This window comes from Acanthisitta chloris, unplaced genomic scaffold (assembly GCF_000695815.1).
Source record: "Acanthisitta chloris isolate BGI_N310 unplaced genomic scaffold, ASM69581v1 scaffold4868, whole genome shotgun sequence".
In the NCBI taxonomy this organism is placed as follows: Eukaryota; Metazoa; Chordata; class Aves; order Passeriformes; family Acanthisittidae; genus Acanthisitta; species Acanthisitta chloris.
The window spans coordinates 7,827-21,905 of NW_008685240.1; the positions used below are offsets into that span (position 1 = coordinate 7,827).

The following is a 14,079-nucleotide window of genomic DNA, read 5'->3' on the forward strand; positions in this document are numbered from 1 at the left end:
AGCAAATCAGTACTTAAGGAGGAACTTCTCCCACCAGCAAAGTATGGAATAGTACTATGCTCTTATCTTCACTTACCACTCTAAGAAATTCCTGAGTGATCTCCCATATTGGCCTGAATTAACTACTGGTATTTTCATGACTCCTAAAACTGTTTGACAATTAAGAGACATGATTGTAAAACATGCATATGGAAATCAGGCAGCAGCCATGTCTTTCCATGTACTGTTCCCAGGTTCCCAGGTGACTCTCCCCAGCAGACTGCCTAAACTAATTTTTATTTCTGAAGTTGCATAGCACAAGACATATCATTTGCATTTTCAGGAATTTTGTATTTCACACTAAACAAAGACCAGACTTGAAAAAGGAACACCAAAACCACCTAATAAATTGCCCCAGCACATCTTGGATGCACCTCCAACTGCTTGAGATGGTATGAATGTCACCACACCACATGCTTTGAGTATGGTTACCTATACCTAATCTAAGAAGGCAACTTCTAATAAACTTCAAGGTACATCACATAAAACAATACCTTCAAATTTCAAATTCACAAATGCTTTTGCATTTGTTTCAAACTGTATTGCAGCAATCTGAGAATAAAACTTCCCCTCTAGACACTCATCCCTCGGCTCTTCCCCTCTGCCTGACATGCACTTGTTTTCCTGTTCCAGTTCCACTGGCACAGGTTGCCCAGGGAGGCTGTGGCTGCCCCAACCTTGGCAGTGTTCAAGGCCAGGCTGGATGAAGCCTTGAGCAACCTGATCTAGTGAGGAGGTGTCCCTGCCCAGGGCAGGGTTGGGACTGGATGACCTGCAAGGTCCATTCCAATCTCTAAATTCTATGATTCTATGATTGATGATGATTTGAATCTGCCCAAAACTTATATATAAGGTCAAGGAGCAAAAATATCTTCATGATGAACCCAATTTGTCTCTCAGCCCAAAATGACTCAGAGGAAAAAAAGCCACTACTGTCCAGCACAATATCCACCACCAGCAGCACTGCTGAAGGGACTCCCTGTGATAAATACTAGATCCTGAATTCCCAGGGCTCACTGTGGGACCTCTCTCCAGTGCTTCTAGAAAATCCACTGCAGCAAAACAGTACATTAGTTTAAACAGAGTATGAATTGTCTGCACAGCCCCCATCAACTAGCTCCCTGTTTTGTTGGGATCAGCCAATGTTTTGGTCATTACATTTATTCTAAGATGGAAAGACTGAGTGATGTTTTAAAGCTCATCTAACACTTCCTCTTTACCTGTGTCTCTTCCAGCCAATGAAATGGCTCACCCTAAAAAACCCCACTAAACTTCTGCAGAAAACATTTAACTTTAAAAAAAAAATCATAAAATAGGATTTATTTTTAATGTAGCTCAATTTTTCTAAGAAAACCAAAACAGACCTTAAAAAAATACCACAAAGGCCTTACTGTAAAGCACATAATAATTCCATTTTAACCTTCAAAAATGAACGAGACTGCTGGAGTTTCAGACACAGTATATCATCTCCAAGATTCTTGAAAAAATTAATTAAACAGACCATACAGGCTGAGTAACAACATATTCAATAAAGTGAGCAACCAGGACAACCTGTTCATCAGAGAAATGCTTTTTCCCATCCTCATCTCACTCACCACAGATGTACCCATCACCAGTGACATTTCTTACTGAGGTACATTTTTTGTCAAATTTGAACATAGCAATCAGCTCCAGAACTCTGCAGACAGCTTTTCATCCTCTCAGGATATGAGGCCAGAGATCATTTGTTGCCATTACTTTTAGAAGAAACTTTACCCAGATAATTTATGATCAACTTACAGTAGATGTGCAAGAGCAGCCCAGACAGGCAGAGGACAATAACCAGAACATTCCAAACAGCCTTTTTTTTTTTTTACCCTTTTTTTCTGTTTGAAACCAATGCATGGAAACCACAGGAAAAGAGGGGGAAAAAATAAAGCAAAAAACCCAAGAAAACACCCCACACAAAACCCTGTATTTATGTCAGCATAATTTCAATTGAAGTCTTAGCCAGTCAACATTCTCCATGAATCGAACCAGAAATTTAAAGAACACAGTTAAAATCTTCAAACAATCTTTCAGGTCAAGTCTCTGCAAGCTGATTTAATATTTTAAGTTGATATCAGAAGACTGAATGAATACTGTATTTTCCCCCCAGTAGGAAAAAGTTCTTCATTCCTTACCTCATCATCTTTATACCAGGACAAGCTTTCTGCAGTCAGAACGAACCAGTACTCCTTGGATCCTCCTTTCATGATGCCAATGTTGTTGATGGTCAGCCAGCCTTTCCTGATGACCTATGCAGAGGTGCAGTCAGGCACAAGTTTAGTTCATTACTCACTTGACATAATTCCACTGCTGCATTCATTCATTTAAACAAAGACTTGCTAAATAAAACAACAACAGGTGAATTTTTTAAGTCTCTGGCAAACTCAACACTTTTTGCAGGTTCCTAACATTCAAAAAAAAAAAAAAAGTAACAAAGTGAATACAGTGTTTTCAGTCAAAAGGTTGGAGAAAGAGGAGACTAAGTATTAGTGTGTGTGCTTACAGCACATATGAGTGTTAAGCATCATGTAAACTTGAAGATGTTTATTTGCTGTATAACAACACATTGTAAAAGTCCATAAAACTTTATGTCTGACTACACTGGTCTGGTTTAATTCTTAAGGTCATTTGTAAAGTTGGATATTACGAAAAGCACCTAGATCCTGGCAAAGCAAGTGGCTCTGGCACACACAGGGAATTTTCAGAAGGGGCTGAACAGAGTGGAAGTGGAGAGGTCTTCTACAGCTAATTGGAAATTAAGGTAGAAATGGTAAGGAGAGGCATGTGAGAGCTATTTTCTTCTCATAAGGCAGAAGAGAAAAAGAGGGGAAAAAAACCCCTAAGGCAGCAATAAAAATCAGGAGAAAAATGGGTAAAGCAGAACTTCATAAAATAGATATAAGCCAAAGATGAAGAAACACATGAGAATAAGATACCTCTAAATACTAGGGCCAGGAGGCTACATCATGCACAGAGAAGGAGGGACAAAAGAAAAACTGAGAGAAATGAGACAACTCCAGAGGTGAAGAAGAGAGAATCATCATGAGAACTGGGTTAGGGATCAGATAGAAACTTTCAGTTTTATTGGAACATTTATTGTTTCCAATATGAATATGAGAAAGCAAATATTCCTTCCTATTATAGTCTGAATGAGATAACAGAACTCTTCCAATCACACAGAAGAAGGAAACCTCAGCCATTCTGAGGTTTCTCCCCACAGCTACACTTTTCACTTGCCAGTGAAGTACTGAGGTAAAAAATGCTCAGAAAAGTCCTTCAGAACTCCCTCCACAAGTCCCACAGGCAGTGACTTGTGTGATCAAACATGAGTTTCCTCTTGTATTTAGAGAAATATGAGAGACTGAAATTCCTCTTACAGGGCTTACAAGACCAGTAAGTCCAATATCAACAACTCACCAGAGAAGAACATGGCTCAGGATCTATTCCTTGCCATCTATAAAAGTTTCAGGATTGGAATTCACTCCCATTCAGCTTGTATGTTCAATGCAAGCTCCCTGAAAAAAACAGCTTTGGTTTTGCACAGAGCAAGGGACTAAGTTTATATTTGATAACTAAAGCCAAGAAAGAGATCAGAAGGTGCACCTGAAAAGCAGGTGATTGTACTGGAAATGCACATAATGCAAGAGCAGAGCAAGGAAAGTTTATATTTGATAACTAAACCCAAGAGATCAGAAGGTGCACCTGAAAAGCAGGTGATTGTACTGGAAATGCACATAATGCAAGAGCATTAATTTCATTTCAAATAAGATGATTGTTTTCCCACTTACTACCAGCCAAGCCAACAGTGTAGGAAAAGCCCTGAGGATCCAAAAACAGTCTACAGGTTTCAGCCTGTAAGGAAGTCACTAAGAAAGCACAGATTTGGTTCTGAAGCCTCAGTAAGCAATGACAGAACTGCACATGACTCCTGTAAAGAGACTCAAGGGTACAGCACAAGCAGATTGGATGGAATATCCTGTTCCACAAAGGTTTCTGCAAAAGTGGCTCAGTGTTATTCATGTTCATTGGGGAGAAATAAAAAAAAAAAGACATCTAAGTGAGTGGAGAGGGGCATTAGTGAGTACAAACAGACCCGGAATGCTTGTCTGAGTGCAAGTTAAGGGAAACATACTGATAAGAACTTGATTACCCATCAAATCCCCATTTTATTTTACGATGTTTACTGAAGTAAACTTGTAACAGGAAACAAGCAACATGTACATACAGCCAGCAGATTGGTCTTCAGCAGCTGCCACAGAACAAGTTGTGGAATAAATCTGTTTTGTTGGGGTGTTTTTTCTGTGCAAAACTACACAAATGCAAAGGCAAAAAAAATGAGGGGGGGAAAATCAAGGAAATTCAGGTTCCCCTATTACTTGAGCTTAGCTGTGGAGCAAGGTGAGCTGTTTTTGTACAGCAGACTAAATACTATACATCAGATGTGCAAAGGTGGTTATTCCCATCCTGTAAAGAACTTGAAATAAGGCTAGGAAAGAGGATGATGTTGATCAAGCTGTCTGCAATTAGGAATGCCAAATTGCTCCATACAAAGCTCATATCCACATACAGGAAGCACAGACAGCCAGGCCAGCACCTGGTTTGGAGAAAACTGCTCTGGACACATATGTCAGAGATGGTAAAAGATTTGCAGACAGCTGTCAGTGAGGATAAAGAGGTGATTTCTAGAAGTAAAACAGTAAGAAACACCCAAGTAGCAGGTTCAAAAACCTTACAGGTGATGAGCACTTCAAAGGGAAGTAGCACACACTGTTTATTCCATCCAGGCCTTTCCCTCACCATTACCACAGGCTCTGTAACATGGTAATAAGAGTCAAATTTTCTCAATCTGAAAAGAATGCATTTGTGGCAGAGGTCTCAGAACACACCAAGCCAAGATTTTAAAATCTGCACTACACAAACCATTTAAGAAGTAATGAAGGTTTTCATACTTGTAATGCAGGAACTACATTAGCTGCACAGCTCCAAAAGACTGTCATGCTCCTGTCCAACACATCTCCCCATAGATGCATAACCATCACTGGGTGTGGACAGAAACAAGCTGACTTGCTAGTACAAACACTGTCACTGTCTTGTAAAGGAAGGAATTTGCCAGTTGTTTCCTCAAAAATCCTGTGTGCTGAGGATTAGATCCAGCTGTCATTCCCACACAGCACTGCATGAAGAGCAGGACACCAAGTCATAGCAAGATCTTGGGTGCATGTTTTTCATGTGCAAGCCATTCCAGGAGACATCAAGAGAGATAGGATGAACTTAGTGTGCTAAGCCTCACGTTTTCCTTGAATTGTTCCCATTTCCCAGGAGCATTTTGTTAATCACAAAAAGTTACACTCTCAAAATACTCAGTACTAGTGTTGGAGGCAAAGGGGAGGGAGATGTCAGATCAATATGTAAGACAGACAAAGTGAGACTGAGCAACAGTTTGACTTTGCAGAGAAGCTGAACTACACCTTAGACTCCAGAAAATTTCTCAATAAAAAACTCAAGCTATACTTTAGACATAAGTGTCCTTCCACAAGCAGCTACGATTTTCAAAGATACTTTGGAAGTTAAAAAAACTAATAGGGGAGTTATGGATTTGTTTGGGGGGTTTTGACTATTGTGTTAGCTATGTTTTAGTGTACTTCAGCTTGAAAAATGAAAGCAGTGTGTTTCATTATTGTCCTCACTAGTTGATTTTCTGGTTGGATTGTAACTAAGAGATCCATTTCAATATTCTCTACCATATTTCTAAATGCCATTCTGTGCAAAGCGGATATTAGTGACACGAGTTATGAACTTCAGGAAGGTGAAAAATATGGGCATTGCCAGAAGCTAGTGAAGACAATATTCCGACCGGTAGTTGGACTCCAAGTACAGGATGAACAAGAGATGACACAGTTCCTTCCTTCAGGATCCTGATACCTAATCTGGGTCTCTGAAAAATTAGAGGCTACAAATGTACATGAACAAGCCAGAAGGAAATCATTTTCTGATAGTTCAGCTGCACAAAATCCAAATCATATTTGTTGTTCTTACTCTCCACCACCTCACGGATAAACAGGAAAGCAGGATTTGACACAATAAGTACATTTCATGTATTGCTTGCATTAATTCAAATAAGATATTTGATGCTCAAGGAGGACTTGAAAGATGATTTCAAGACAAGTGAGATAAGTGAAATTGGGCAAATTCAAGTGTAAAAATCATGAGACTGGCTACTCCCACAACAAGACAAGCAGCAGCACTTGTTAACAGAACTCGATTAAAGTTGTGTTGCGTAACTCCAGTGAAATAATTTTGAGCACAGAACACAACTCCCAGTACTACTCTATCTTCCAATCACTGTCATAACATGTGTTACCAAGGAGTAAGCACACTGAGAGAACAAAAACTGCAAAACCTACTCTGTGAAGCATCCTCACAAGCTATGGCTTCTTTGGCTTTAATTATGAAGGTTCTTGCACTACAGAAGCTACAACATATTAGAGGGGAAACCTAACACAATATTCCACTGCAGTTTGCCAAATGGCAGAGCATAAACTGATCAGATCTGTTCTGATACTGAACACAACCAAGATCTTGTGACATTGCTTCCCTACGAATCACTGCACAATCTCTTACATAACTAACAAATAATGACAGTGGCTAAAAACATGTCTGGCTTTAAAGAAAAATTTAGTCTTTACTGAAGCAGAAGACTCTGGAGAAAAATTGACACGTTGCCAAATACAGTTAAATAAAGATTGAGGGGAATAAGTCAAGCATGAAGGAATCCTTTCCCAAAAAATTGGCATAGCTAAAGGCCATTTAGAACAGCAATACTTCTCTATCTTGATAAGGTGAAAACCCAACAAGCAGCATGTCTCATTTGAGGGTATTTCAAAATTTTGCATCACGTGTTTTGCCCATGGGCACCTCTTTTACAGAAAAACTGACATTTTTTAGCAGAACAGCCTTGCCATAATTTTTTGTGACCTCTTCACTGACCACAGCCCAAGCTGCCATTGCCATCTGGTTGCTTAAAAAGTTCCATAAACCATTTTTTTTGCTGAGTCATGCAAGATAACAGGAATTAAGCATATCTGAAGAAAAGAAGCAGCAAAGTATGCTACAAAGTAGGATTAAGAGCGAAAAAAAAAGGATAAAGGTGTAACTAGTAAAACCAATATTTATTAGCACTATAGTTCAGGCCAACTGATGGGGTCTGAACATGCTTGTGTCCAGAACAAGTGACTCAGGTTGGTGGTGGAACACTGCAGAAGAGGCAGGTCAGACATAGCCTTCAGACCCAAACCTCCAAATCACTTCGACAGTGACTTGAAACACAGTTCACACTAAGCCCCTTCTCCAATTACAGGCACAGCAGCACATTTTGCCTCTGAAGTAAACCATGAACCAGAATTTCATATAAGTTACATATAATCCTCTGTAATTTGAGTGTCTTGCATTCTTACACCTAGAGAATCAATTGGGCACATGGAGCAACGACACCTTCATCTTCAAAGGTTTACCATGAAGGAGAGAGATTTAAACATTAAATTGGAGTCACCAAAACAAAGCTCAGCACACAACATACACAGTTAAGAGTGGGTCACAGCCTTCAGGAGCCAGACCCTACCAGTGTGCTGCACAAAACCAAGCATTACACTGATTACTTCAAGCAAATTAGGAGACAGACTAACCTGTGGCTTAAAAAGAAACTTTGTGGAGTCAGGTCAAAACCTCAGGCGGTAGCAAAGAAAAGACAAACACAAAAAAAAAAAAAAGCCAAAGATTAAGCGTGAGAGGATAAATTAGTAGTAGAGGAAAAAGGAGCAAAAACACGTTAAGAGGAATTGGCATTATTGTCCAAAAATGAGGTATTGCTGTGCTCATCTTATTTCTGGTATATACAGAAATAGTTAATAGTTATCTGCATCATTCCAGTTCAAAGCAAGCTATTAAAAAAAAATAAAAAAAAGCAAAGGAGTGCAAATGAGCATCCCACTAATCTTGGGAAAACTTAGTGGTCTTGATCTCCCAAGGAATCAAGTCAACTGCTGTTAGAATCAGTGAGTGCTGCCTACTCCTTTTTCCATAACTAAACATAAGCCTAAAATGATAACTAATATAGCTTGGTGATGTGGCAACAAACTGAAAAAAAAGTCTGTGTTTTCATCACAGACATTGCCAAAGAAAGCACATGATACAGAGATTTGTTTCTTACCCCTAAACATCACTGAACCAGGAGTAGCTTGTTATAAAATTAACTGCAGTTTAGATAATTAATTCTAATTAGTAATATTAAAGACATTCACATATTTATTTACTCATGAGGTGGAAGGGTTAGAAAAGATTCTGTCCATGATGTATTGATCCTCCTGGTGCTCTGAGAAGAATGCTGCTAAAAAGGCTTTAAGTATTTCACATCATAAAACTCACTTTTTCTATCACAAGTAATTCCTCGACATAAACAAAACACCAAGAACAGTACCTGTACCCATAAACAATACATTCATTTACACAAGAGCTAATTTTTCCTTTTGGTTACCAGAAATTTATTTGCCCACCTTTCACAAAGAGGTTTACTATGAACAGAGGCACTTACATCAGATAAAAACTGCTTTCCAGTTATAGAACAAAACACACACCAATTAGTCGTTTTAGTCCGAGAAACTCAGTAAATTATAAAAATATAACTTCTACTCAAAGTTTTCTACAACGTTTCAAGTTATACTAGTTGAGACTTGTCACAGCAGGTTAGTAGCAGTTAAGTGATGAACTGCAATTATACTTTGTTGAGGAAGAGTTACAGACAAGACAGCTTAACATTCAATAGTTTAGTAGCAAGTCTTGGACAAACCAATGAGTTAGAGACAAACTTTGCCCTCTGAGAAGCTAAATGAAAAAGCAACAATAAAGCTTACAGAACTTAGCTCGTACAATTTGCCTTGAAGGCGGTAGATTGGTTCCCTGAAATAGCAAATTGCAAAAATGAAGTTTTATTTCAGAAACATTTTCTCATTCTTTTCAACTCCAAACAATTAACTTACAAACATCTGTTTATTATCTCTAAAATAAAAGGTTCAGCAAAGTCCTTTATACCAGAAGTAATCAAGTTTCAACATTGAATTTTAGAACGCCAAGTTTTTTTCTCCCCTTCTTTAAAGAGAAAACATTCACTTAATTAAAAAATCATTCATTTTATTTGTGTATTTTTGAAGACTCAGATAATTGGTCGATTTTCCTTTTATGGGACACTCCAAAGTGATGACAGTTGTTGTGTTTGACACATGTTCCGGCACAGCTAGATAAGAAGGAAATCTCTCCTCGGAGGGGAGAGATTAGTCTTTGAAGCCATTTCATTGTTTAGACCTTCCAGCTTTTTTCATTTTAATCCAAACCATATATTACACCAAAAATGCCACTCATGCTGGTCAGGCTGTGGGGGACCACCACATCCAAGAACTTATTGGATCACTTTCAGTAACATCTCAAAAATAACTAGCAATTTCTTGGTGGGAGGAAGAGATTGAATTTCCAGCCCCAAAAAGATGACTAAATTTTTCAAAAATGCTAAGAACTCTTGTTTACAACAGCAGCAGAATAGGAGACTTTCCGAAATGTCAGGTTTGTCACCTGAGGGATCTAAACTCAGTGGTCACATTTGAAAACCTTGACCTTTCACCTCCTGAGAACTGTTTGACCAAATTGCACATGAAAATATCAGACATTCAATACTTGGAATTATTTATACAAAATTTCACTGTTTGACTAGATTTTTTTTTATTTCCTTCTAAAAGTATGTACTAGTTCCATAACATTCTGTTTAAGACTTTGCAAAACCCTCAAAGTGAGCAGAAACTCTCCAAGTTGTACTTTCTGTTTAAGACTTTGCAAAACCCTGAAAGTGAGCAGAAACTCTCCAAGTTGTAACATTTTCATTATTTTCATCTCCTACCAAGAAGACAACTGATTCTGCAAAGCACTGAGCACCCTTAGCCCAAACAAAAGCAAAGAAAGCAGCAAGGCTCAGGAGCATTAAGCACCTTGCAGAATCAATCCCATATTCTTATGTGACAAACAGAAACAAACAAGTCATTTCACTAATGAATCTCAGTGAAAATGCTAAATGAGACCATCAACCAGCTATTCTTTGGTTACTTCAAGAAAGGCCCATGGTACACAGTCAATAACCTTGTGAAGCCAACTGAAAGGTTTCAGAAGTAAAGGCAAATCTGCTTTTTCTGGCTGAGTTGCCCTTCACTGCTGTTAAGCTGTGAAAACATGAGCACTAGTAAAACCACTACGACAAAGCACACACAAGCAAGTACTCACCAGCATTTTGGAGTCTGAAATTCACAAGTTTGCAGTTAATGACAAAACACACTGATGTGTAACAGAAGAGATTCAATGCACTAAATGGCATGGGAGGGGAGATGCTAACCAGCAGTGCAAGCAGCAGCAGAAATACTACACAATAAATGATGGTAACAATGAAAGTCAGGTGACTCTGAAAAGTTTGGCCATACAAGGCAATGGTGATGCATTTTATGTATGTTTGAAGCAGAAAAGGTAAATGATATAGTTAGAAAGAGAAAATGCAGCCAAGAAAACCAAACAGCTTGGATTAACTTGCACATGCCATTATCCATTCTCTGTTAGGTGCCTACCTGATTTCCCACTGCACTTTTGTTAACCTGACTGCTTCTTTGTTGGGCACTAAGGGAAGCAGAGGAAAAGAGTTATTCTGAAGGAACTTGCACTAAGCCATTTTCCAAGGAATAGATTTTAGCAGCAATAGTAACTTTTGATTCCAGCAGAGAAAGCTAGATTAACACAGTAAAAAACCACACCAAAATCATTGCATATATGTACATATTTCAACTGCTTTACTTTCCTGCCTGCTTATCTTTGCCTGCTTAGGACAGAAGGGGCATGCACAGCAGACAGCTCCTACTAATCATCTCCTTTGCAACAACATCCTACTTGGATTGGTAAAGGTTACTAAAAGCACAGAGAAATTATGGCTCATGTGGGTAACTCTGGAAACATTAGCCTCTATAAATATTCTGAAGAGACAAAAAACAAGCCATTTCTGTTATTTAGAGCAGTACAACAAAATCCTCCCCTGCTGGAGGCTCCTTAATAAGCTTTGTCTTGACAGTTTGTTTTGGATATTATTCTAATATTTATATGCACTTTGAGGGTGTAAATATAACCAATGGATGAAGCCATCACAAAGCTGGTGCAGAGCTAGAATCATGTAAGAATAGAGCACATTTGAAGTTAAACCATATTTAAAATACTTTCCTCAATTCTTGCACTTTGGTAATCCCAGCTCCTGAAACAAAACACACTCCTGTCCCAAAACCAAACAAGTTGCCATTAATTCTAAAAGCATCTGCATTATGTGGTGGTTTCTGTTAGGCCACAGAATTAAAATATTGTGGAAAGAGGAAGAAAAGCGTTCAGAGACCAGGCTTTGGCTACTCCACCACCAGAGCAGCCACTGGTGACAGGAAGTTTTGTTTGGATTAGATTATACCATTTCACCAGGCATTGATTAACTGAAGTAAAAAGCACCCATATTAGATCAGCCACAAATGCTGCTCCAAAAGGGAAAGGCAGAATGATGGACTTGGATCAGAGCCTACAGGCCAGTCCTGCCACTGTTTTGTGCACAGCTGCTGCTCCAAAGAATTGCTGAAGCACCAAACTCAACCCCACTTGAATTCTGATCCTGCCCTTCAGACCATACCTTATCAAACCAGTGTACATATGCTGCCTGGGAGAAGATCCACAAGGATACTTATTCCATGTGGTTACTCACTGCATTTAGCTCTCAGCCATTCAGAACCTTCTGACCAGACAACACTGCATGTCTCTGGTGCATTGTCTGAGTTGCATAAGTGTTGGTGCATAATTATGATTAAATAATGAGCACATAGAAAGCACAGCACTAACACTGGTTTGTTTTCTTAATGTTATCACCTTAGGAAAGCTAATTAAACCACTGATATCATACTAAAAATCCCATGCCTTGTAGAAATAGTCTTTTATTTACTGTTCTAAATGCAAATTACTCTTTAGGTAGATTGAAGCATGTAGTTATGTCTGATTTATACCAACTGGAAACAAACCCAATCTCAAAATTTTACCACTTGTTCTGCTGAATGAGACAAACATTCTAAGATTTTGCAATTTCATAACTATGCACAGTTGTTCTAAACATTGGCATTCTTAAAGTCCCTCTCAAATCAAATCACACTGCACTGTACCTGCCCCAGACCCAGCAATGCTGCAAGGTAGTTTGAATTGTCTTATGCTCTCCTTCTTATGACCAAGGTTCACAGGGTTAAAATGCTGCAGTCACATGAGACAGCTGGCTAGAAACTCAGCAAAAGAAAGGAAACACTAGGGAATCTGGGGAACCTACAGCCCAGGATACTGCAAAAGCCCAGAAGTTATTTCATTTTCCAGTTCTAATACAATTGCTATAATGGTAATAGGATTAGAGTTTTAAATTAGTAGTTTCTACTCTTTAGCTCATAAATTACCTTATTTTAAATTGTTCTTAGCTATCCAAGTTTTCTCTTTCAGTTGAGCAGAAGTCAACAAGGATAATTTCCTTCCCATCTGTTCCAACCTATAGAAACACCTGCCTCAACTTACCAGTGAATGAACTTAAGTCAAGAGTCACTTGTTATCTGCTTATCCCCTGTGCACAGTGGCTGGGGATTTCTAGAGCTCAGCTGGCAAAAAAAAGGAAGCAGCTCTCCCAAGAAACTCAAACATTGCAATTCCTTGAAAAAGACACAGCAGTGAGGACCATGGACTGAATTACAGGCCACAGCAGCAGTATCCATGAGGGGAATTTTTCCAGGGAAGAAGCATAATGGAATAGGTTCAGGTACACCTGACACTACAGAATCCAATACTATAAAATATGGATGGTTCCAACTCGACACAAGGAAAAGTCTTTCCACAGTGAGGAGAGGCAAACATTGGAATAGGCTGCATAAGGAGCCTGGAGAACCTCCAATTTGGGGATTTTTCCAGATCTGATTGGACTAAACCCTAAGTAACCTAGTCTGAACTCAACTCCTCTGAGCAGGAGGTTGGACTATGTGACTTCCCAAGGTCACAACACACCCCATGAATGTATATGGAGTGTTTTTAGCAGGCTTTTTCCTGTCAGAAAAGGATGAGAAGCAAATAGCAGGCAGGTTGTTATCTTGACCCCTAGAAGGCCAGCTACCATTCCTACAACATCCTGTCATTTGTCAAGAGAACTGTTAAAGATATCTAGGACCTGCAAACAATTCCAGAGAAAGTTGCTCAAACCAAACACAAATAGTGCCTGGTTTTGCCTTCTCCCCTCTCAGCTTACTCAACTCCATGTTTTAAACCTTCCAGTCACTCTGCCAAAGATGTGGACCTTCCTTCACAGTGCTAACTAGAGTAGACCAGAGCCAAATACATACTGTGGTGCCAAACTTTGCTGCCAGCATCCCACATGGTTGAAACCTGTTGTGATTCCCAACACTGTTACAGCAAATATGGCATGGATATGACTGAAGGAACATTTATTCTTCAAAGAGTGAAGACATCTTTAATGTTTTGACTAGTGTCAAAACGTTGGTATGAAGCCCCTGAGGCACAAACTGCTGGCAACTGAGGGAGAACATTCTGGAGAATATTCTCACAGCCTTTACAATTAAGTGAGGAGAACGTCAAACCAGGCCCTGCAGGGCACTCTGCTACTATTCTTCTCTACAGCCAAACAGCAGGCACACTCAGAATTCAGTGACATCCATTATTCTGAGCAAAGCTGTTTCACACAGAATCACAGCTCCCAAAATATGCATTAGCAACAATGTGGAAAGACCACCAATACTATACATTTCTGTGGTCCTGAAATGGATACAGTGAGGGCATTGACTTGCCAAAGCTGCTTCCTGAGATACATCTGATTCCAGACCAAGACAGAAGCTTCAGCTTCAGTGAAGCCAAGTTTGTGAGCTGGGGAAA

The 14,079-nt window shown here is 39.2% G+C and overlaps 1 protein-coding gene across 1 annotated transcript in view; it reads right to left on the reverse strand.

Moving 5' to 3' along the window:
- Nucleotides 1-14,079, reverse strand: part of LOC103806943 (dynamin-3-like) — a gene marked incomplete at both ends in the record, with an annotated part of 41,543 nt that overhangs the window by 2,292 nt on the left and 25,172 nt on the right. The window contains 3 exons of the mRNA XM_009079657.1: nucleotides 2,202-2,315; nucleotides 8,989-9,018; nucleotides 10,719-10,767. Of these exons, the coding sequence (XP_009077905.1) occupies nucleotides 2,202-2,315; nucleotides 8,989-9,018; nucleotides 10,719-10,767 (193 nt within the window). The remainder of the gene's footprint in view (nucleotides 1-2,201; nucleotides 2,316-8,988; nucleotides 9,019-10,718; nucleotides 10,768-14,079) is intronic.